The sequence below is a fragment of the Lithobates pipiens genome, unplaced genomic scaffold, assembly GCF_037356315.1.
Source record: "Lithobates pipiens isolate NorthernLeopardFrog02 unplaced genomic scaffold, aLitPip1_a1.2 Scaffold_1, whole genome shotgun sequence".
Classification (NCBI taxonomy): Eukaryota; Metazoa; Chordata; class Amphibia; order Anura; family Ranidae; genus Lithobates; species Lithobates pipiens.
In genome coordinates this window covers 190,682,774-190,707,775 of record NW_027507685.1, presented here as the reverse complement: position 1 = coordinate 190,707,775, position 25,002 = coordinate 190,682,774, and the positions used below count along the sequence as shown (strand labels likewise).

The following is a 25,002-nucleotide window of genomic DNA, read 5'->3' as shown; positions in this document are numbered from 1 at the left end:
CTTGTTCTGCTTCTGGCTCTTCCATGAACTCAGGGCATTCATGTCACAAGTAACTTGGATGACCACCTCTTGAAGGACAATTCAGTCAGGATCTTGTAGGTCTTGCACACCATTCTCCTAAGGACTATCCAGTTCCTTCAAACCTTCCCAAAGTCTAACTTCCAGTCCTCACACCATATGGAGGACCTGGCAAGAAAGATTGCAGCCATAACTGCTACAAGAGTTGTTTAGGATACAAAGAAAAACCCACAGGTAACCTCAGGAGAAATACTTGAACAAAAAGGAGCTGCATGGTCAAGTTGTCAGAAGCCTTTACTGTGCCAATGCCACAAAAAAAGCCTGGCTACAATGTCTGAGAACACCTTGACACACATCACAGCTTCGAGCACACTGTAATCTGGAGTCACAAGACCAAAATGGAGCTTTATGGTAACAGTCTTCTGCAGGAAAGCTGGGCATGGGATGCTCTTGGACTTAGCCCGACAATGATCCTAAACACAAGGCCAAATTGACCCTTCAGTGTTTACTGCAGAAAAAAGGTGAAGGTTCTGGAGTGGCCATTACACTCACCTGACCTTAAAGTGATTGTAAGGGTTTGTTTTTTAATTTATTTTTTAAATAACAAACATATGCTTACCTCCACTGTGCAGCTCGTTTTGCACAGAGTGGCCCCAAACCTCTTCTGGGGTCCCCCGAGGGCTTTCGTGGCTCCTCCCCACATCAGATAACACCCTAGGAGAAGTGCTCTCCTGGGAGGTTACCTTGCGCGCACGCTCCAGAGTCCAGCATTCGGTGTCCATAGTTACCGAATTTATGACTCAGCCCGCCCCCCCGACACCATTGTATTTTATTACAGCAGTGGGAGCCAATGGCTGCACTGCTATCAATCTATTCAATCAAGAGCCGAGAAAAGTTTTCAACTTAATATCATCAAACCACTCGGGAGATCTCAAATGTGTTTTTCATGCAAGATGACCAAAGACTTTGCATGACCTGGAGGCTATACCACCTGCAAGATTTTGAGGCCTCATAAACAATTATTACAAAATCCTGCACGCTATCATTAATGCAAAAAGGGGAAATGCACAGTATTAAGAACTAAGGGTATGGAGATTATTGAACAGGGTTAATTTAATTTTACTTCTTGCCATGTTTTATGATTGTGCCATTCTCTTATGACCTACAGTTACAGAATATGATACCAATAAAAAATGTGTTTTGCCTGTTCACTCATGTTTACAAATGATACATACTGTCTATTACCAGTTCTCCAAAAATATGCAAACTTTTAAGCAGACCTGTATTTCAAAATCACTGCCTAAGGTAGTGGGGAGAACCCCATGAAAACATTCTGGCCTAGATCTTTTAGCCTTTACAGTAGATGCTCTGATGATTCCTTGTTCTCTATTTTAGCTGGGTTCCCTTACCTTTGAGGAAGATCCTCCTTGGACTGATGTGCAAGATAGGAAAGAGGTGCGGTGAGTCTCATCACACTAAATTGATCCAGAAGAATGTGACACACAGACAAACTTAGGTTTCTGGTAGCTGAGACTTGGCATCTTCCAAACAGGCAATTACTGGTCCAAGGCCCATCCTGCTTCTCGGTTATTGGCTTTAATGGCATGGCTTTTAAAATTCCACACCGCTGCTGGTCTTACAGTGGTAAAGGTTAAGGTACAAGTACTGCTGTCTTCTGCTAGATAACAAAAATACTTTTGCTCGTCACTCTTTCCTGTCATTCAGCCTAGACGAAGCACCATCATGCTGATGCTCCTAAACCACTATGTGGCTCTCCAGTCTCCTACTACCTGCCTACTGTGATTGCAGCTGCCTAACCCAAATTGGTCACAGATGTTAAAATGTCCTCCTTAGATTTCAGTTGGGACTAACTATAGTGTCTGTTCTTTCTATATTGACAGTGACTTTAATCTTCCAAACTGTCAAAATGGGTAGATTCCCTAAAGAATTCCTTGCAGGCCCCGGATCCATAGAGCGGCTGGAATTAATACCAGGAGCCTTGTGCTTTAGTCGTGAGGGCTTGTTAAAAAGCATCAAAACTAGTGTCTTACGTGGAAGGGTTGTACATACAAATGTGTTTGCAAACTTTGGCTGTGTGCTTGGGATGGTGATACATCCAAAGAACATTTGTCGTCTAAACCCTCTGTTTATTAGAGACAAGGTTATAGCGATAGGGGCGAGACATCTTGAACTTTAAGTACTTTAAAACAATTATTTTCCTCTTGTCCACTACCTCTCACTAGATAATGAGACCTCAGTTAGTAAAAGAGGTCAAATGAGCATGAAAGCGACAATGATATAGATTCTAAAAACAAAGGACCAATCCCACCCGATTTCTAAAGATGTAAACTCCCCGGGCATCCAGATCTCAGTTTACAGGTATATAGAGGTCAATATATACTTTAGGGAAATTCAGCCACAGATGAGGAAGTATCCATATCACTAGATAGAAAGCAGCTCCCATCAATGCAAAAAGAGAAATACACCAAAAGTGTGATATATTTTTTAATTAAAAACAACTTGTTAAAACATAATAAAAGCTGGCAAATTAATTAGAAAAAACATCTCCAAACCCAGACAGTGCATATCATCACCCCTGATGATGTTAGCTGTGATGAAACGGCAGTAGGGACATTGTGCGTGCATACATACATACATGCAGTGCGCGACTCCCTTTTTTGGAGATTAGCAGAGCTTTTTTTTTTTTTTCATCTTTTATCCTTGCAAGGAACGTTTTTATGTATTGTGAATCTGTTGGTACCTTTTTTTGAATAAATTAGTCAAAGGTATCTCTGCACTATTGGAGTCTTTTTTTTTTTTTCTTTTTTTCCTTTATAACTTTTTGTGGAAATCCATTGGATGACTACATCCCACTGGTGGATGGAAACGTCCATTGATACGCAGTGATCATCTTCTGAAAGAAGCGCCTTTGAAACCACTTTCCACAGACGTTGGCCGGTTACCTGTGAGGACAGTCGTTGGTACTTCAGCACAAAGCCTCCTGTTCTACTAAGCCAGGCATGCCCAAAGTCCGGCCCGCGGGCCAATCGCGGCCCGCGGCCCGGTTTTGAATGGCCCGCCTGATTATTTAAACATATATATCTTTTGTGGCCCCCCGGCGATCTCCCAGCGCCGGGGCCACAAAAGATATATAGTCCGGCTGCCTCGGAGGGAGGAGGCGGGACGAGTGCCGTGCACACAGGAGGAGAATTTCCTGTTTACACGGCAGCCTCTGTAATAGGAAGTCCCGTCTCTGCCATTGGACGACTGTGCTGTCCATCAAAGGAGGCGGGACTTTCTCTTAAAGAGGCCGCTGTGTAAACAGGAGATTCTCCTGTAGGATGTCTTTAGCGCTCGTCCTGCCCTCCATGGCTGCACTGATGGTAATGGTGGCTGCATTCCTGGCAATTGCAATTGTGGAGCTGCATTCCTGGCAATGGTGAGTGAATTCCTAGCAATGGTGGCTGCATTCCTGGCAATGGTGCCTGCATTCCTGGCAATGGTGGGTGAAATTCCCGGCAATGGTGGCTGCATTCCTGACAATGGTGGGTGAAATTCCCGGCAATGGTGGGTGAAATTCCCGGCAATGGTGGCAGCATTCCCGGCAATGGTGGCAGCATTCCCGGCAATGGTGGCTGCATTCCCGGCAATGGTGGCTGCATTCCCGGTAATGGTGGCTGCATTCCTGGCAATGGTGGGTGAAATTCCCGGCAATGGTGGCAGCATTCCTGGCAATGGTGGCTGCATTCCTGGCAATGGTGGCTGAATCCCTGGCAATGGCGGGTGAATCCCTGGCAATGGTGGCTGCATTCCTGGCAATGGTGGGTGAAATTCCCGGCAATGGTGGGTGAATTCCCGGCAATGGTGAGTGAATTCCCGGCAATGGTGAGTGAATTCCCGGCAATGGTGGCTGCATTCCCGGCAATGGTGGCTGCATTCCCGGCAATGGTGGCTGCATTCCTGGCAATGGCAAGTGAATTCCTGGCAATGGTGGCTGCATTCCTGGCAATGGCGGGTGAATCCCTGGCAATGGTTGGTGCATTCCCGGCAATGTTGGCAGCATTCCCGGCAATGGTGGCAGCATTCCCAGCAATAGTGAGGGAATTCCTGGCAATGGTGGGTGCATTCCTAGCAGTGGTGGGTGCATTCCTGGCAATGGTGGCAGCATTCCTGGCAATGGTGGCAGCATTCCTGGCAATGGTGAGTGCATCCCTGGCAATGGTGGGTGCAACCCTGGCAATGGTGGGCACTGCATTCCTAGCAATGGTGGGTCTGCAGATGGACACTGACCCTTATTTTGCTTCACAGTTCTTTATTTAAAATTGTAAGTTTTTTTTTCCTGAAGCTTCCCTGAAGTGATGGTGCGTGTTATACGCCAATACGCTGTATCCAAATAATACACTTGAGTTCAAACATTCACCACACACAGCCACAAAGGCAAGAGAATTCTTGTGGGGAAGTGTATTAGTGCTCGGACGAACACACTTAGAGCGAATTTGAATGGTTCAAAGAATGTCAGGCAAAATGGTCGGCCCTCGCGCATGTTCACTTCATCAAATCTGGCCCTCTTTGTAAAAAGTTTGGACATCCTTGTACTAAGCCTTATGTGACCCCCCTGGACAAGGGTGGTCGCTGGCTTTTTGGTAAGCCTCCATTGCTTATTCCTAAGTGACAGGCTGCACTAGTGGTGGAAACGTATCATTTGGATTTTGTTTGTGAACACTTCTTTATTGGATTATTTCACCCATGAACTGTTTTTGCGTTTGATACATGTGCTTGTTTCTTATGGATTGATCATATTAACACATATGGACTATTATGTTTTTTGGATTACTTGATTATTTAGAACACACCTTTGTATAATCACGGTTTTTATTCATAATCCCTTGCATTATTAGTTTATCACCCAACGCTGCACTTTTTGTCTATAGTGCATATCGTCAGCAAGTGTAGCTACGCCAATGTGTTTCAGACAAGACGACACCATCAGGGACGAAGATGTGCCCCCACTTGTACAAGTGGAGGTCTGCCCATCCAGATGGGTTTGTTGTCAGTTTACCTCCCTTGCTATTTGGATGATCAGGCTATGACCCTTGTAGCTATCAGGCTAAACCCTTCAGCCTGGCATCTTTCTGCTGTCTTTTTTGCAATCTCTTTTTTTTTTTTTTTTTTTTTATTTATGGGTGCACAGAAAATGTCAGTGCAGAGTCAATTATAAACAGCTTGTAATACAGATGAGATTGATACTTGTAGCTTAACCCACAGATATCATCACGTAAATGGATAAAGCGGTGGAATCACAAACTAGCAGACAACTATTTCAGACTGGTCAATAATCTCATTACATCATGAGGATGGCATAGGCAGTATTCTCACAATCTTTCTGTTACTGCAGGCAACTGTGTCTCTTAGGTGTAACTGGGTTCTCCATATCCTCAGACCTTTTGGTTCTTACTCTGGCAGGAGCTTAGTTATGGAAGTGGTACCCTACTTCGAGAGTTCCATATGCTCAAGTACTGTTGAATCCTTTGCAGTACTGAATGCCCCTAAGCTAGAACCCTCCTCTAAGGGACCTCCTGACAATCAACAAGGACAAGTTTTTTTGTGGTTGAACTGGATGGACTTGTTTCTTTTTTCAACTTGACTAACTATGTAACTATGCAAGTCCCTACTGTTCCTTACCTAGTAAACACCTGACCCCTTAGTGTCCTTTAGAAACAGTGGCTACTGATCAAAGCACTGAACTTTATATTTACCCAAGTGCTTTTTCATGGTGTCCCCATTGTAGAATCCCCAGAAGACACTTGCTGAAGGTGGATAGTTTTCTGAATTCTAGTAGACTGATCCCTTCTGATGGGCCCAACACCTGCGTGCCTCGTCTGTATATGGTTACCCAGTTTCTGGTTAAAAAAAAAAAATGGACCAATCCTTTCCTTATCTGTCAAAGTACCTCTTCTGGGCTTGTAGGGTATATAGGGAATACCCAAAAAAGATGAATAAGCTATTGTGCTGATTAGACCCCAACCATCATTTAACAGGACACATGAGTGCCAGGAGAGTGGTAGGGAACACCAGGTGAAGTGCATGCAGCTCCTCGCAGATTAGGTCTTGAGATTCTAATACATCTATACAAAACAAACACAAGAGGGCACCTCCATCAAGGTGTAGCGATTTATTAAAAAGAATAAGACAATAAAAATGCACTCACTAGTTAAAAGTGGAAAAAGGCTTGTCATAAGCCCATAGAGACCTCCAAATGGATCACCGCAAAGGCTGCAGCAGAGTTATTGGTGGAAGTACAGCTGTCAGGCTTTGGCGGCTTCTGGGTGTAACAAGATGGCTGTGGCTCCAAACAGCACCTATCTCAGCTGTATAGTATAGTATAGTGACGGCAGTGGATGAGGCGTGACTACATGTTTCAGGGCAACAGGACCATCTCTTTATCAAACCATAGGTATATCCCCCTGCACTTGCTGTCGCCATCACGCAGCCAAGCGTGGTGGTGTTTTTCCAAGCCACAGCCATCTTGTTGCACCCCGGAAGCTGCTGTTGCCTATGTTACAGCATGAAGCCTGACCGCTGTACTTCCACCAAGATCTCTGCTTCAGCCAGCCGCTTGCCTGTGGACCTCTGCAGCCTCATGATGATCCTATGGAGGTCTTTATGGGCTTAGGACCAGCGTTGATCCACTTTTAATTAGTGAGTGCATTTTTATTGTCTTTCATTCTTTTTAATAAATCTCTACACTTAGATGGAGGCCCCCTTTTGTGGTTGTTTAATATTTGTTTAGGAAATTTCCTCCTATCGTGGTCTCCTCTTCCCTTGTGGGCTCTTCTTTCCAGCCTTTGCCTTTGTCTGGGAGCTTAGACTCCTGACAGAAAAACTCCTTAGACTCTCTGGACAAAGCAGTCCCTGGTGAAACCCATCAGCTTCTTGCAGGGAACGGGGTGATTTCTTACTCTTGTGAATTTATATTCTGACCTGATCTTCTTTGGACATTACCTAAAACGTAACTCCATAAATACCTTCTTTTCAACGTCTGCGAGGTCCCTCACCAGCATCTTCTCTCTGGTCTCTCCTGAGAACCAGGTCTTTGGTCACCTTTTTTTTTGCCTTTTTCAAAATATTCTTGTTAACATTGTTGATGATCTGCACTACAAACAAAAAATACACAAAAACAGAACAATTTTGGCCTCTATTGGATGATATAGCTCCTGCACCTGGGTAGGAGTTCATTCATCTTGGCACTAAGACACAAAATAAACACAGCTCAAATGTACATTCCACAGAATATTGCAAACAGGCAGGTAAGGTTGCTTTATTAAAGATGAGATCTAGAATGGAATGTCTGCAATGAATAGCCTGTTTGCCATAATTTTTTTTTTTTTTTTTCATATGTTCAGTTTATTACCACTATGTCTTGCGGGACTTTCACCTCTGGGAATGTGTGGGAACTCTCCAATGCGACAGGTCGTATGACCCGTTCCCTATGCTGGGCAGTGCTGAATATCTCACTTCCCTACAGACATCGCCTTCTGGATCTCCTACTTTGATGCTTGTCTCATTGAAGAGTGAGAGGGTTCAGCACCTGAATGCTCCTGCCAGCAGGCAGAACATGCTGCGATTTGATGCAGATGTGGGATCTAATCACTGAAAGATGGGTCCTCCTATGGCCGAATTGCAATCTCCTTGAAGTTTTCCTTTTAGACTTCTTCCAAATTCCTGTCTCTAGTAAGGCAAATAGCCTTTGTAGTGTGAATAAGTCCATTGAGAGACACAGGTTTCACCTATTTTTGCTGGGTATAGAGCCGCTTATATGGAGGTTGGTTTACAACTTTTCTGTTTACCAGTGTCCAAACCTCCTGTAGGTAACCGTATACCCCTACTACCTTGTGAGCAAGGCCGTTGCTGAAATGCATCTTCCTCTGCTGTACTTTTATCTTGATGGAGATGTAATAAATTTGGACCGATTTAACCACTTCAGCCCCAGAATTTTTTTTGCGATACGGCACTGCGTTGTTTTAACTGACAATTGAGCGGTCATGCCCAAACAAAATTGATGTCTTCCCCCACAAATAGAGCTTTCTTTTGGTGGTATTTGATCATCTCTGCAATTTTAATTTTTTGCGCTATAAACAAAAAAAGCAATAATTATTCTTCTACATATTTTTGGTAATAAAAATCGCAATAAGCATATATTGATTGGTTAGCACAAAAATTATAGTTTCTACAAAATAGGGAATTTATGGCATTTTTATTTTATTTTCATTTTTGGGATGATTGATAATTATATAGCGATCAGTGCTATAAAAATGCACTGATTACTGTGTAAATGTCACTGGCAGGAAAGGGGTTAACACTAGGGGGCGATCAAGGGTTATCTGTGTTCCCTGACTGTGTTCTATCTGTAGGGGGAGCGGACTGATTATAGAGGGGATGACAGACCATGGCTCCTAGCTATTAGGAACTCACGATCTGCACAAAATTTTTGTTTACACACGTGTCCCTGTTCTGCCTCTCGTGCCCGCCATCGCAACCGTCGGCCACGAACATCGGCACCCCCATAGTGCGCGTGCCTGTTATCCTGCTTAAAGGAGCCAAAGTATAGCTACAACGGCTCGTGGGAACGTGCCAACCTGCCGCAGTATAATGACGGCAAGTGGTTAAAGAGTATGTGTGGAGTTACGGATTGTCCCTTTTCCATTCATCACTTTGGCAGCTGAGCAACTGCACATCCTGCACTGGAAAGCTCAGGAGGACTTTCATTAATTTGGGGTAGTAGCACCTTTCTTTGTTGATTTTTGTACTGTCTCAAAATTACTTATTTTAGGGTAACTACAAAAATCCTATTTGAGACATCTGTTGCCTTTGGCATCAGATTGAAACATGCTAAAAAGGGACTCTTGAATAGTGAATGTTGGAATCTGGTCGACTTGGATCTTAAAGCGGGGTTTCACCCTAAAGTGGAACTTCTGCTCATCGGAACCCTCCCCTCCTCTGGTGTCACATTTGACACCTTTCAGGGGGGAGGGGGGGTGCAGATACCTGTCTAAGACAGGTATTTGCACCCACTTCCGGGCATAGACTCCCACTGGAGTCTATGCTGTTTCCTGTCCCGCCGCGCTGTCTGCTGGGACACACACTGGTCCCAGAGACAGCGCGGACCATTCCCATTGCGCTGCGCGACTCGCGCAGTAGGGAACTGGGAAGTGAACTCCCAACTCTTCACTTCCTGATTCCCTCACAGAGAATGGCGGTGGCAGAAGCCGAGAGATCGATCGGTCTCGGCTGCCAACATCGCTGGACCCTGGGACAGGTGAGTGTCCATTTATTACAAGTCAGCAGCTGTAGGATTTATAGCTGCTGGCTTTTAATCATTTTTTTTTGTAAGTGGAATTCCTCTTTAAAGACACTTTTGTAAATGCTTAATGCAATTCTAGCACCTGTTTCTGATTGCATTTTTACTTGCGCCATTGTGTATTTACAAATGTTAATATGCGAATGTATAGTGCATAATGCATGCTGTTGTAAGAAAAAAAAAAAATGTGTGTGATAGCAGAGGAAAGCATGCCTACCAATTGACCTTTAAAGTAACGGTTACTGCCAAGTAGCGATTCAGTTCGCATTGTGTGCTATACAAGTATTTCATTCATTCACGTTTCATCGAAGAGGGTTCTACAGCTCGTTAATGTTGCTTGCCCCATTTTATCAATTTGTAGCCAGGCTTTGACTGATTTGCTTCCATTAGTACATGCAAGCCCATAGGAAACATATCCGGCATTTTAATCAGTTACTGTATGTGGATTACAGTGTGCTGTATGCTAAGCGATCTTACAGATCCAGACATAAGCAGTTTTCCGTGCATCAAAAGAAATGTGCTTCCAAAGTTGGAATTTTATACTGTTACTACAACAACAAAAAAGGCTAGGCTGCTCCCAACACTCTAGTTTCCTTGGATTCTTTTTTTATTTGTTGGAGGAAACCATAAAACAGATTGGCTGCACCATGGGCAGCGCCGGGACTGGTGGTCAGGACTGCTCATCCCCCACTTAATAGTTGGAAAACTTCTCTCAAAAAATGACCAGTACTATATTTAAATTTTTGAAAATTTATTAATATTTAACTGAATAAATACATCTTTGTATACATAAGTGGTGTTAAACAGTGGGTTTCCTTTTAGAAGTGAAAAACTCCAGAGTCAGGTATTGAACATCTTATGTACTAAGGTGCATGGACGCCGGCAGAAGTAAGAAAGTTGGTGAACCCTTAGGCTGCAATCACAAAATTTGTTGTGCTTGCAGTACCATTAATTGTTAATGGAACCTCAAACACAGCAAGCAAGACATGTGGTTCTGCAGGAGGCAAAATATAGATTGTGTGTGTGTATATATATCTTACATTTTTTTTCTTAGATTGTAAGCTCTAACGAGCAGGGCCCTCTGATTCCTCTGGTACCAAATTGTAACGTAGCTGTAATGTTTGTCTGCCTTTTGTTAAGCACTGCACAAATTGTTGGTACTATATAATTCCTGTATAATAATATAATATAATACAAACTCAAAAAGATACTTAAAGCAGAACTTCAGTCGTTTTTTTTTTTTCATCTTTTATCTATTCAATCTTCTTTGGCTAGTAAAACATTTTTTTCCTGCCAGTAAATACCTTATACAGACCACTTCCTGTTTCTTGGCTGGTAAAAAGCCTAGGCTTATGACAACAGCTCTCTCTCTCTCATGAGTTTGGGGGGGGGGGGGGGCGAGGAGTGTCATAAGAGGGCCAATGAGAGCTGCAGAACTGGAGGTGGGCCTCTTTTTGTGTCTGTTTAAATCCAGGAAGTGAACAGGCAGCAGCTTCAGCTTCCCACAGTTAAAATGGTTGCAGCCAGACTCAGTGGAGGGAGATTTCTGCACCATATTTGGCAAGTACAGAATTACAGTATATAAAAAAAATATGCAAAGTGGTTGGAGGGAAGCTTCACAATGGCAAAGATGTTTTTATTACAAATTATGTGAGCAGACTGCAGTTCCACTTTAATGTTTTTTTGCAGCATTTGTCAGATGTAGGGAAAGCCCATTAAAATTAATGGGCTGCCCCATCTGTGACAACACGCTACACCAGTGTGTATGGGGGCTTATACTTTTATAAACAAGGATTTAGTCTATTTAAACCAAGAACAAAAATGTCATATATTGGCTTACCATTCCTTATATGCCAATTTTCATTTTTCTCTTTCATGTATTGAAGGACACAGCCATACTTCATGACTGATGGGTTTGTTGCCGCCTACATGAGCAGGATGTTAGGTGCAACTAAACTAAAAAGCACACCCAGTGGGCGGTCCTTTAGAGGTGGCCAACTCCCCCCCCCCCCCCCCCCGGGATTCAGTTATTTCCAAGCTTTCTATATAGCATTGCACCAATAATGGTATTGGTGCTCATATTAAGCATTTTCACGAGTAGTCTGTGCTGTACCAGCTGCCCCCTCCCTGCCTAGCTCTGATCAGTACAAAGGACTCTGATCCAGGGTCCCGGTGACCATTCTAGGCTGTCCAGGGTTCCCTCTGACACTATCCTCTGCCATCTAATCCTCCCCTGACCCTGTGTGGGAGCCCTCTCCTCTTCCTGCACCTCCCATCTACCCTGCACTCCTCACCCCATACTGATCCATGATAATAATTTTTCATTAGTCTAGAAAAAAAAAACTGTCACATGATACTAAAAATAGGTTTCAGTTATTGGTAGTACTTTCCAGTTTTCTAGAGTTTGTAGTTCCAGTCGATTCATTTATTTTTGGTCTTCAATCAACTGTCATTGTAGGCCAAGTATCCTAGATCCAGGTAGCCCCCCACCATTGCCTAAATTTTTCACAGTACAGAAAATAACCATTGACCCTGCCAGAAATCCAGTGTTCATGTAACACCCTGTGAATTAATCTAAAATAATGTTATGAACCTTCCTAGTTCTGTAATGGATGGGCAGAGTTGTGTGTCCCAAAATGGAAGAGCGGTCCTCTTTTATTGTCCAGTCACATGATGGCGACAGTACAAGAATAATACCTGCTACTTCTTTGCAGTAATCAGGTCTTCTGTCCTTGCCAGACAGGACTGTGTAAGTACTAGCACTAGATTGAAACAAATAAATTAGTTGACAGATAAAATTAGCTTCCTGTGTGTAGTGGTTTGCTCCAAATTCAGCTTTAACGTCTTGCTGCCTACAAAATTCAGATTTTTGTTTACTAGCATGATGGCCCATGCTGAGGAAACAGGAATCTATATTTAACTTTTGAACTAGGAACCTGCTTTCACAAACCGTACTGATCTCACACTATTGGGAACCATACTCACTGACAGACAATCATGGTGGTCTCATGAGTTAGCTAATAAAACAAGGCACGTGGATGAGTGAGTTTGGGGTGGGACTTGACTGGCCTGCACAGACCTCAACCCGATAGAACACCTTTGGGATGCATTGGAACGGAGACTGCAAGCCAGGCCTTCTCATCAAACATCAGTGCCTGACCTCACGAACTTCTGGAAGAATGGTCAAACATTCCCATAGACACGCCTAAACCTGGTGGACAGCCTTCCCAGAAGAGTTGAAGCTGTTAGAGCTGCAAAGGGTGCGCCAACTCAATATTGGATCCTATGGACTTAAGCCCCATACACAAACACTCATATTTTGTGCTGATTTTTTTTCCTTCATATTTACCAAAACCATATAATATGAGGTCAAACCTTAGGCGTTTCAATTTGTATGCAATCATGCCCTTGCACTACATGGTTTTGGTAAATCTGAAGACAAAAATCAGCAGAAAATCTGATAGTGTGTATGGGGGCTTAAGACTGGAGTGGCATTAAAGTTTATGTGCGTGTAAAGGCAAGCGTCCCAATACCTTTGGTAATATAGGGTATGTATGAGCGTTTATGTGCATATTGGGTTTGAGCGTAAATGCCTTCTACTAGCCAGTGGAATACATTTATATGCATACGGGTGTGTTTAGACAAGCAAGCAGATTTTTCTGCTCAAAAGCACCTCTCAGAACGCTCCTTTGGCGTTTTCTTCTTTTCTGTCTGTAAATGCTCCTCTTCAAATACTCCTGTAAATTTCTGTGTGCATGGCCACGTAGACTAACAGAGAAGCTTTTACAGGCCTATAAAAAAAAAAGAAATAAAGAAGTTGAACACCTGTATAAGTAGCGTTTTTAGGCTTGGGTTGCACGAGACCTTAATGTGAAATATACTGCAAAAAAAAAAAATTGTTTTGTAAATTGCATATTTTAAACATTTTTGGGAGCTTATACAAAAAAAAAATGCAGCTTTGTAAAATGTATACTGAAGACAAGGCTGTCTTTATTGCTAAGACTTTGGTGCAGTCCAGATAACATTGTAGGAGTTATTTAAGCAGAGATTCCAAAACCTTTACACAGCTGTATATTGAGTGTATAGGAATCTCATTTTCTCTGGTTAAAGGATAGGATCTGTATTGTCCATGCAAAAGAAAAAAAATATATATATATATTTCACACATATTTAATCAAAGTTCTGGTTTTCTTGGAATTCCATTTAAGTTAGGTTCTCCTAGATCTCAGGCTTTGTCGTCATCTTTGATAAATGGAAAAAGCACCTTCATGATTGAGGTAAGGGAGGAGGCACTTCCAGAATTAACAGTTACATTTTTTTGTGTGCTGATTTTCTGCCTTTTCTAACAAATTCACAGATTCTTCATCAGCCTTATTACCAGGTACTTCGTGCTGTTAAGAAAAAGAACAACCGGTAAAGGAAGTGCAGTTATAGAATGCAAATGTTTTGCTATTACCCCGTCCTAACCCAAGTGGAACTCGTTCGTCAAAAGTCGAAGGTGCTCGGCACAACTGATCTGCTTCTGAACTTTCAAAAAGACCTTTCATTTAGGGTGCATTCATACCTGCGAAGGCACCCTGCCTCCGATTAGATGTGAGTGGTTCCCAGGATTAGCTGCGGGAGGTAGCCCCATTATTATTATTACTATTATAATACAGGATTTAAATAGAGCCAGCAGTTTACGCAGCACTTTACAACATAAGGGCAGACAATAGAATTACAATACAGGAGGAATCAGAGGGCCCTGCTCATTAGAGATTTCAACCTAAGAGGGAGGGTCAAGTGATACAAAAAGGTAATAACCTTGGGGGATGGGCTGATGGAGAAAATAAATGTAAAGTTAAGTAGGGGCAGCATAGGCCTCTCCGAAGAGATGAGTTTTCAGGGATTCTCTAAAAGTGGACAAAGTAGGAGATACTTGGACAGATTGGGCTAAGGAGTTCCAGAGGATGGGAAAGACTGGGAGAGGCGAGCTTGTGAGGCGGTAACAAGGGGAGCTGGAGAGCAGGAGATCTTGGGAGGAACGAAGGAAACAATTTGGTATTTTGAGACTAGGTTGGTGATGTAGCTGGGGGCAGAGTTGTAGATGGCTTTGCAAGTTGTTAGTATCTGGAATTTAATTTGTTGGGTGAGTGGAAGCCAGTGGAGGGGTGGCAGAGACTGAGTGGTTGGCAGCTGTCATGACAGACTGAAGGGTGGATGTCCCATGTAGAGGTAAGTCAATAAGGAGGGAGTTGCAGTAGTTGAGGTAAGAGAGGAGGGAATGAATTAGAAGCTTTGTGGCGTCATTGGTTAGGAAGAGGGAATGAGGAATTGAAAGCAATGGGAGGCTGCTGGCTCCCGCAGCTAATCGCAGCCACTCACATGTGATTACTGCATGAGTGATCATAAGTGAGTTTCTGTGATTAGCTGCGGGAGTCAGCAGCCTTCCATTGCTTTTAAAGGGGCTGCCTTTTGCAGATAATCATAGGAACACCCGGCTTGGGTTCTCGCATCAAAATTGGAGGCAGGGTACAATTTCAGTTGTAAATGCACCCTCAATGAAAGGCCTTTTTGGAAGTTCAAAAGCAGATCTCAGTCGGGCCGAGCACCTTAGACTTTTGAGAAATAAGGCCTACTGCACAGACAATTCATACATATGGCTGTGGAGTTGTGCATATAGCAGTGTCTTTGGCTCTGTTTAGGTTCTAGTGCTGGTTAAAAGGAAGGAGAAAATCTGGGTGCTATGGGAATAACTATTCTTTCATTAAAGTTTTAATTGCTATCACTGATTACCCGCTAAGGCTTATTCATACCATTAGATGTGTTTTAGCACAGGTTTCTACATATCATTCCCTGGGCCAGCACAGCACATGCCCCAGTTCTAGCTTAGTGCCCTGAAAAGGTATTGTCTCTCTTCAGCTTTTTGCCAATTCAAGATTTAATCACTCTGCTGGTAATTGTCCTATAGCTGGTAGAGTAAAATCAGCCCCCCCCGCCCCCCCCCCCCCCCCACCTTAAATACACATTCTAGGCTCCCAAGCCTTGGAGATTTACTGCACACCTGCATCAACCTAACTTAAACTGGCTATACACAAATATTTCTCTCATTCAACCCAGCGGCTGAAGGAAAAAACATCCATAGATTTCCCCATCCATGCTAAACAGTATGATTCTCTTCCTGTCGGCTATTTGACAGATGGCACCGTTGGCTGTCCTCATTCCCCAATCTTAAATGCAGTTGATTGGCTGTAGTCATTCTTTTTGTGCCGTCTACTTCAATGTCTCAATCAAAGTTAGTTAAGTTGGGTGGTGTCTACAGGGCCACCTACAGCTTGAATTCTGTCTGATCCACATGAATTGGCCAACATTCGAACAGTGTATGGCCAACTTAAAAATGAGTAAGCATTTTCAAGGTGGGGTTTCAAATATGTCCCTGTGGGAAGGTTAAAGATTATTTTTACTTGCATAGGTTGCCTAACTTACACCAGTGCATTGCGGTAAAGCATACATACAGCAGTCAATGAACTGTATAAATGCCCAAGACCACCTGCATGCATTTCCAAACTTCTGAGTTTAACAAAAGCTTAGTAAACAGGGTTTCTTTTGAACTGGCTGACATTTGGCCCATAAGTACTGCAGCTGGTCTGACAGCAGCCAGCCATTCAGCCGGTTTCTGATAAAGGGCAATGACCAAAGAAAAAAACTGCCAATCTGCCCTCTCAGCCAATGGCTGAGAGTGATGATCGAAGTGTTTGGACTGGGGGACTGTCCCCGTCCCCCTGTCAGAACACAAAGCAACAGCAGGGGATATCACTGTACTAACAATGGATTTTTATTACAGTGGCACCGACCTGAGCTGTCAGTTTTTTCATTCAGTCCGTTGGGTTGAATGAAAAAAAAATATATATATTAGTGTGTACCAGGCTTAATTATTAAATGGGAGGAATCATCTGGGGGGGGGGGGGCGCGACACATAGTTAGACTTTGTTCACACAGACAGGATTTTAGCATACACCCATGTGAGGGCCTTGTTTATCTGCACAAGGATGTTCAGGTCAACTGGGATACAACAGTTGCATGGACAGATGTCAAGATTGTGAGCAGCCACTGTGTCTGCACAACTGCTGTGTCCCAATTGACCTGATTGGGACTGCCTGCACGGGGTTGCCCAAATACATGGGTATCCCCATATGGGCAAACTAGGCCCTTGCACAGGTGTACCCTTGAGTATGCATGTGTGAATGAGGATACTCAAAACTGGGTTCACATTTGCTGCAGCCTTGGCTCACAGCAGGGGGGTCCGGAGCATCCCTGTTGACTGATTCGGGTGCAAATTTCTGCCTGAATTAACAGCCAAACATGCACAGGATCCTTCTTCAATGCAGACCACCCGGGAGGTATGTGAACCGTCTCCATTTGAGAGTCCGGCACACTCTCCTGTCAAGCGAATTAGATGTGGGTTTCTCTGCATCTAAGTGAACCCAGCCTAAAAAGTGATGTTGAAGATGCCTTCTTTCTTCAACTTCTCACCACTTATTCTCACTGCGGTTTGTTCTTTGCGACCTTTCCTGTGTTGTATGGAAATAATGACGTAGGATGAACAAGATATTACATTGTTGGCGGTATTACAAAAGGTACACTTACCCCATAAATTGTAATAAAGATCAATAGATTTTCACAAAATATACATACATGCTTAAGGGCTAGTCTGACTGCTTGCACAAATGCTTCCTCTACATTCACTGCTTCCTTTGCACTTGTTTCAAAGTATTCTGCATTACATGATTTGCACCATTCTTGTGCCTGCCGAGGAGAAACCTGTAATAAAATACAGGTAAGTGAGGTGGTTGTTATAAAAATATATTATTTATAATATTATAACCAAAAGTTTACACCTTATTAAAGTTGATTTAGTGTGGGCTTTACCTAGATGACTACATTTTTTTTTTTATTCAATGCATTTTTAGTAAAAGGTTTCCAAAAGTTACAATACACCTTGGCTCAGTATCGTACTGTATGTTATTAGAACACATGCCTGTTGATTCAAATGTAATAAAAAAATAAATTAAAAAAAAAGTAATTATAATAAAAATGCATGCATGACAGACCATACAAAACACATATTATGCAATACATTAGTAGAAATTACATTTGTTAGGTCAAGGAATCCTGTTATCGGCTTAGAACTTTAATGCCGCGTAGACACAAGCAGAATTTTCCGACAGAAAAAGTCAGACGGGAGCTTTTCATCGTATATCCCGATCATGTGTATGCCCCATCGGACTTTTTACGTCGAAAATTCAGACAGACCTAGAAAGAGAACATGCTCTAAATTTAAAGGCAAAGGAAGGTTGCAGCTGATTGCACCCACTTGCATGTCGTCTCTCAAGCAGCGCTTACATGTGTGTAATCGCAGCATGATGATCAGAAGTTCTAACCCTTTTCCACTTTACTAAAACTTTTGGTCTGTGTTGGGGAGAATTACAATCATTGTCTTGACAGGAAGTGAGAAAAAATGTCCCTAATAAAGAACCCAGACAGCCCAACAAGGGCTCCAACTTTTTTCCACGCTAAAGAATCGGCTGAATTTGAGCTTTAATCCGGTTGGAACTGCCCAACGTGTATGTTGCAGTGACAAAACGCGTATGGTGGAGCGGCGTGCTGATGCCACCGTGTGCTACGCCAGTCCCGGAAGTTGCGGGCTGCTGTCAAGAGCTGGCCAGCTCGATTGTTTGTTGTTGCTGATTTTAACCAACTTTCTGTAAGTGTGATTTGTCTTTTCTTGATTAATAAATCACTTAAGGTTTTATACTATGAAAGCCCCTCCTCTCTCTATTTCTATGGGGATCTAACCATCCGATTTACTGAGACAAGGATTACTACTACCGGGATTGATTAGCTTGGTGCTTGCCACAGAGACCCCAGGCTGGGTTACTAGCCATCCGTGCTCCTGGGTCCCGTTACAAGGGACCACAACGTTCTGGTAAGCTGCAGTGTGTCTGTAGGTGGAGGCATTTTTTCCACTCCTTGAACGTTTTCCATGTGGTTTGGATAGGTCATCGTGATCAAGTTTTCTTCACTTATTGTGCATGGACTTATTTTCTTTTTTTTAATCAACCAGGTTTATTTCGATTTACAGTGCATACATGTTATAGATTAAATTTACAAAAATGGTACATATCGTACAAATCCTCAAATAACAATTATATAACCATCTCAAATCTTCGATATCACATCACGTTTTATGCATGAAATAAATAAAGCAAAAAGGTACCTTGTGTCGGTGTTTTGGATTGCTTCACTACCCATGGGCCGGAAGATCTACGTGTCATTTACAATCCTATGTGTTGTGCAAAAGCAGGCTATGAACAAGTGCTAGACTCCTGCAGCCACCTGTCCCAGATTTTGTAGTATTTCTCAGGACATCCTCTATTGATGTATAGAATTTTTTTTGTAGGGGAGGGTGCTGTTTATTTCTGCTTTCCATTCTGCAATGCTCGGGGGACAAGTCCTCATCCATTTCCTAGCTATTGTCTTTCGTGCTGTGAATAGCGTCTCGTGTAAAAATGTCTTCATGTACCTGTCGGTCAAGTCTGGCAAGAGTCCCAAAATGCACATTTTTGGGTCTAGCGTGGCCGGAGAGCCCATTTCGTCATGGAGGAATCTTACTATCTGTGTCCATAGTCCCTGTACTTTGGGGCATGCCCAGAGTAAGTGAATGAATGTTCCTCTCTCCCCTCCACACATTTGGCACAAAGTGGACTGGGAGCCTCTGTACCTGGCAACCCTGAGGGGGGTAAGGTACGCTTGATGGATTATGTAAATTTGGGTCAGCCTGTCCGAATGTTTTGGCGAAACCGCTTTACAGAATTCCAGAGCTGCCTCCCATTCCCCATCCTCGATAGGTCCCACCGCCCTTTCCCAGCGAGGCTTAAGTCCATAAGCTATTTTAGTTGCTACTGGGGTGGAGAGTAGGTTGTAGAAGGCTGAAATTAGTTTTTGAGGATCAGTGTTTTTGGTGATTGCCATAGTGACATTTGAAGTGGGCTTGGGGGGGGGGGGGGACAATGGGAATTGAGTACGGGTTGCATGTTTGACTTGCAGATATCTAAAGAACATATGATTGGGAAGATTGTACTCCTCTTGGAGTGTGTGGAAGGTTTTTAGAGTCCCATTGGTAAATAAATAATGGAAATAGAAGATTCCATAGGTGGACCAGCAATCTACATCAGGAATTTGCCAGAAGTCAAGTAGGGCCTTGTTGTGCCATAATGGGGTGAAGTCGTTATATAGGGGAATCTCCAGTTTGGCGGAGGAAATGTCCCATATGCGTCTATATTGATGCAGAAGGGCCAGCTCACCAGTCCTCAAACCAGTATTTCCGGTGTTTATTGTTATTGCATAAATAGGGTCTTTAGTGTATCTGGCCCACTTGGGGCACATCAGCTGGAGGAACCTCTCCCTGTCTGTCTTGTCAATGTGGTATAGTTGTGATAATTGGGACGAAATATAGTATAGGTTAAAATCCGGTAGTGCCATGCCAGTTTGTGTCTGTTAGGACCCCATACGAAAGGTTTGAGGAGGGCTTCAAGAGTCTTAAAGTATTTCAAAGGTAAGTATGTTGGGGAGTGCCATATAACATATAATACTTTGGGAAGTAGAACCATTTTAATTAAGTTTATTCGGCCCCATACCCCCAGTGGCAGACGAGCCCAGGTCCTCAGCTTAGTTTTTACATAGGACATAAGGGGTTCAATATTGAGATGTATAAAGTCTGTCGACATTCTGGATACATGGATTCCGAGATATTTGATGGTACTAACTCTCTGAAGTGGCAGACTGGCCTGTGACTCGGTTGGTGGGAAACTGTCTATTGGTAATATTTGCGATTTTTCCCAGTTAATTTTTAAACCAGAGAAAGTCCCAAATTGTTCAATTGTATGTAGTGCCACCTGCAAGTAGGTTCCCGGATCTGCCAGGTATAAAAGGGTGTCATCCGCGTACATACTGATTTTTTTAATCAGATTACCTGAGCATAGTCCCTTGATTTCTGGATTATCCCGGATGGATATGGCTAGCTGCTCAGCAGCCAGGGCGTATAACAACGGCGAGAGAGGGCAGCCCTGCCTTGTGCCCCTGGTGAGGTCAAACTGCTCGGAGGGCCATCCGTTCGCCGTCACCCTGGCTGTGGGCGACCGATACAGCAGTTGTACCCATTTAATGAATTTAGGGCCGAAGCCATACCCCTCCAGACATTTCCACAAGTTCTCCCATTCCACCGAGTCAAAGGCTTTCGCCGTGTCTAAAGTCCCCACCACCCTAGATCCTGCCTCCATGTGTGTAGCCTGTAGGTTGATGAACAATTTGCGCAGGTTAAAGGATGTGTTGCGACCCGGAATAAATCCCGCCTGGTCGACATGTATTAAGGAAAGGATAACTTTATTCAATCTCAAGGATAGTACCTTGGCGAGAAGTTTTATGTCCACCTGGAGTAGGGAGATTGGACGATATGATTCCGGATATCCCGGGTCCTTCCCTGGTTTGGGAATGAGCACTATTATTGCCTCTCTCATGGATGGTGGTAAGGAAAAGGTTTCAAACAGGTGGTTGTATAGCGTGAGCAGTTTCGGGGTAAGAAGTTCACTGTACTGAGAATAAAACTCGATTGGAAGACCGTCTGAACCAGGGGATTTGGATCTGGCAAAACTGGCTATAGCCGTGGCTATTTCGTCTGTAGTGAGGGGTGCCTCAAGAAGGTCAAGCTGGTCTGTCGTCAGTTGAGGGAGGGTAATGCTATGTAAGAAGGCCGTTCTCTGGTCCGTTGGGTCTGTAGTCGTTGTCTTGTATAAATCTGCAAAGAAGTCCAGGTAAGCCAACAGCTTGCCTGCCTTTTCTCCATGCTCAAAGAATTTCTGCTTCGTGAAAAACTGTTTTTGTCTGGCCTTTGTAAACTGAAGTTGAGTCGCCACTCTGGATTGCAGCTTGAGTCTAGCTGCTATCTCTGAAGTAGGATTAATGGCATACTCTCGTTCCATGGAGGATAGTTCAGTTCTGCTAGCGCCCTGTCAAAGATATCTGTGGATTTTGTCTTAATTGCATTTATGTGGGAGGTGAGGGTCGCGTGCGCATATAGTTTGAATGAGTCCCAAATCGCCGCAATAGAGGCAGTTTGGTCGTTTTCCGCAAAGTATTGTTTCCATAGGTTCGGGAGCTCGTCATCGTCCGGTAGCAGGGACAACCAAAATGGGTTTAGGTGCCAAGGCTTTGGGGGTTTACCCACGGGGATGCTCAGTGAGGTCCAGTATGGGCTGTGGTCAGATAGTAGTCTTGGGCAAAAGGCTGTTTCTAGTATCCGTGGCGTTAGGGTGCTTGATACAAGAATAAAGTCAATGCGGGACATGGAGTTGTGGGAAGGTGAAAAGCAGGAATAGGCTTTTGCGAGGGGAAATTTGTAGCGCCAAGTGTCTATTAAGTGGACAGTGGAGGTCAGTTTTGAGAATTTTGTCTCCCTGTTAGCCGCATCCGTCCCCTGTGTAGCCTGGAGTCTATCTAGTGCCGGCCGTAGGGTGGTATTGAAGTCTCCCATTCAGATCACTGGTATTGTGGGATGTCGGGTCATAAGGGCGAGTCCCTCGATCACAATCATACTGAATGGTGGGGGTATGTAAAAGGCCATGAGGAGAAACTGCTCGCCATTAATTTGGCATGAAGAAATACATATCGGCCCTGAGGGTCTGTAATTACTTCACATAGCTCAAAGTGCACCGATTTAGCAATTAATATTGAGACACCTGTGGCGTGGATAGTGTGCGTTGAATGGTATGCCCATCCCACCCACGGGCGTCGGAGGGCCATCTGCAGCCTCCCTTCTATATGGGTCTCCACCAATGCCACCACATCCGCCCTCTGCTTCTTTAGGAATGAGAGGGTAGCGAGCGTTTAACCTTCTCACGCAGGCCCCTCACATTCCATGTCAGGAATTTTATAGATGTCATAGCGTGGCTTGTGAAAAATAACACCACGGATCGTCTAGTAAAGAAGCATGGAGTATCCAGAGCTTGAGTAACATTAGAAACTGGTCTAGATCGTACAATACATGTGACAACCAGTGAGGAGACATACCTGTTGTCGTGGTCCCCTCTTGCGATAATACATGTGCACTGAGATATTGAAAAAATAACAGTATAACGTTCCCCTCCCCACCCTACACCTGCCCCCACATGTGCGGGCCTCATCCCCCGACAGTTGTAAACTAACTGTCCTTCCATAGCTTCGGTGATGGTGAACTCCAGGGTTTGGCGAGGCTGAACCTTGCTGCATCTCATGGGCTAATGGGAAATATATTATATAGTAGGGCCGAGGTACATACTTCACCACATCAAGCACCCCTTCACCACTTGAACATTTTCCGATAGCCAGTTCCTAAGGCACCATATGCACATTTAAACATTGCAAAATCAACTGTTGAACAACCCTCTCCCCCCTCCCCGCCTTACACCCACCCCAACTTGTGTAGGCATTATCCTTTAACAACTCAACTGTCAGCTGGGAAAAACAGTAACTGCACATCTAGAACGAAGATGAGGAACAGTTTTAGTCGCTGGATCAAACAGAGGTCCCGAGCCCACCACCGCAAAAGGAGGATGAAAATGGGGCCTAGTTGTGTGCCCCTGCAAGTTGGCATAAAAAGGAGGCAGCAAAGCCCAGATCCACCGTTCATCTACAAAGTCATGGTTCCCAGTGGCTAGTGGGGCATAAATTCGCTGCACTATGCATGCGGCTTGTAAGACCAACACACCTCTGAAGCTCCGTGTGGCGGATAAGATCAGGGGTATAAAAAAAAAAAAAAAAAAAAAAAAAGGGACTCCCATGAGGGGAGCAATAAAATATAGCAGGTCCACTCTAAACATCCAAAAGAACAAAGGGAAACAATTTGGAAATGTGGCCAGGGTAATTAGGAAGGCCGAGTGTCGGCGGAAACATAAAGCAAGGTGATCTCACCATTCCATTCACTGGATGTGTCGTCGGTCTCTCCCGTCGTGCGCAGGCCCACGTTCCAGCCATGAGATGACTTCACGAGTATCCTCAAAGAACGACACTCGGCCATCATGTTCCACTCTCAGGCGTGCAGGGAAGAGCATGGAATACTTCAGGTGACGGTCGCGTAGCCTGCGTTTGGCTTCCATGAAGCTCTGACGACGTTTTTGTATTTTGGCTGAGAAGTCAGGAAATATTGCCACCTTTACGTTTCCCACTGGGAGGTTACCTCTCTCTCTCTCTCTCTCTCTCTCGCAAGTCGCAGCGCGGCATCTCGATCCTTGTAGTTTAAAAGCTTTGCAATAAGTGTCACGTTACCTGGTAGGAGAGCCCAGAATGCAGGGAGCAGCGCCTCGTAAGCCTCCGGCTCGAGAGCCCCTGGAGGTGGAGACAGGGATTCAAGAGTTCGGAGGGCACAAGTGCCAGGCCGGGTTGCAGCAACGGAGATCCACCAGCTGGTGCAGGAGGTCAGGCTGGGACGGGAGGAAGTAGACAGCGGGCACGACAGGAGCAGCTGGTACTGGCAGACAGGCAGGAACAGCAGGAGCAGCTGGTACTTGGCAGACAGGCAGGAACAGCAGGAGCAGCTGGTACCGGCAGACAGGCAGGAACAGCAGGAGCAGCTGGTACTGGCGTTCAGGTGGGTACAGCAGGCGTGGTCAGGAACGAGCCGGGTCGGTAACTAGCGGGCAGCAGAGGTACACAGCAGAAGGCAGGAGCGTGGTCAGGCAGGCAGAGGGTCGGAGGCAGGCAGCAATCAAACAAGGTCAAAAAACAGGCTGGGTTCAGTATCAAGAACAAGCAGGAGCAGGTAGCAGAAGTCACGGGAACGCTGTAGACAGGACAGCACGGGCAAACGGGAGCAGATTCTTGAAATAACCTGTTGGGCGCCAAGAACGGTCGCACGGTGAGTTTGCGTGCCCCCGCGAGTAACCGTGCTCCCGTTCGTGACCCCGCGTACCCGCGTACGCCCGTTCGCTTTGTCGCGCACCCGTGTGCGCTCGCTCGTGTCAACGCGCACCCGCGTGCGTCCATTTGTGTCAACGCGCACCCGCGTGCGCCTGTTAGGATCTACACGCGTGCGTTCGTTCGCGCCAACCTGCGTCTGAGGACACCGACGAGCTTCTTGCAAAGGGAACCTGCGGGTGAGTTTCCTATGTACGATCGGAACAGTAGGTCGATCGTGACAATAAGTGTGCGGGGGGGGGTTTAGCGGGCATCCTATGCGCCCTCTCCACCACCAGCACAGGGGAGAAGGCCTCGCGACCGTAGGTGGCTACCAGCAGCTGTTCCAGGAACAATGTTGGGTCTTTGCCTTCCGCTCCCTCCGGGAGACGGATGAAGCGGAGATTACACCTCCTCAGACGATTTTCCATGTCGTCTTGCTTGTTGAGCAACTGGTTAATCTGTCGCTGCATGTGTTCAGATCCGGTCTGCAATGGCGGGAGGACATCTTCAATTGTGCTGATGCGGGTTTCCGTCTCTGTGACCCGATCGCGGATTTTCTGAAAATCTTGTCTAATCAGAGACACGTCCATCTTAACCCCCTCAATCTGGGCGGTGAGGAACGTCCTGCAGAGTGTGATCGCTTCCAGTAGTTTATTCAT

The 25,002-nt window shown here is 44.7% G+C and overlaps 1 protein-coding gene across 3 annotated transcripts in view; it reads right to left on the bottom strand.

Moving 5' to 3' along the window:
* Positions 1-13,346: 13,346 nt before the first annotated feature.
* The window catches only part of LOC143981137 (ras-related protein Rab-7a-like), a 57,993-nt gene continuing 46,337 nt past the window's right edge, over positions 13,347-25,002 (bottom strand). For all 3 annotated transcript variants that reach the window (XM_077479058.1, XM_077479060.1, XM_077479059.1), the window contains 2 exons: positions 17,051-17,176; positions 13,347-13,767 (listed from right to left, as the gene is read on the bottom strand). In XM_077479058.1, coding sequence (XP_077335184.1) covers positions 13,678-13,767; positions 17,051-17,176 — 216 coding nt within the window. In that variant the 3' untranslated portion in view covers positions 13,347-13,677. The remainder of the gene's footprint in view (positions 13,768-17,050; positions 17,177-25,002) is intronic.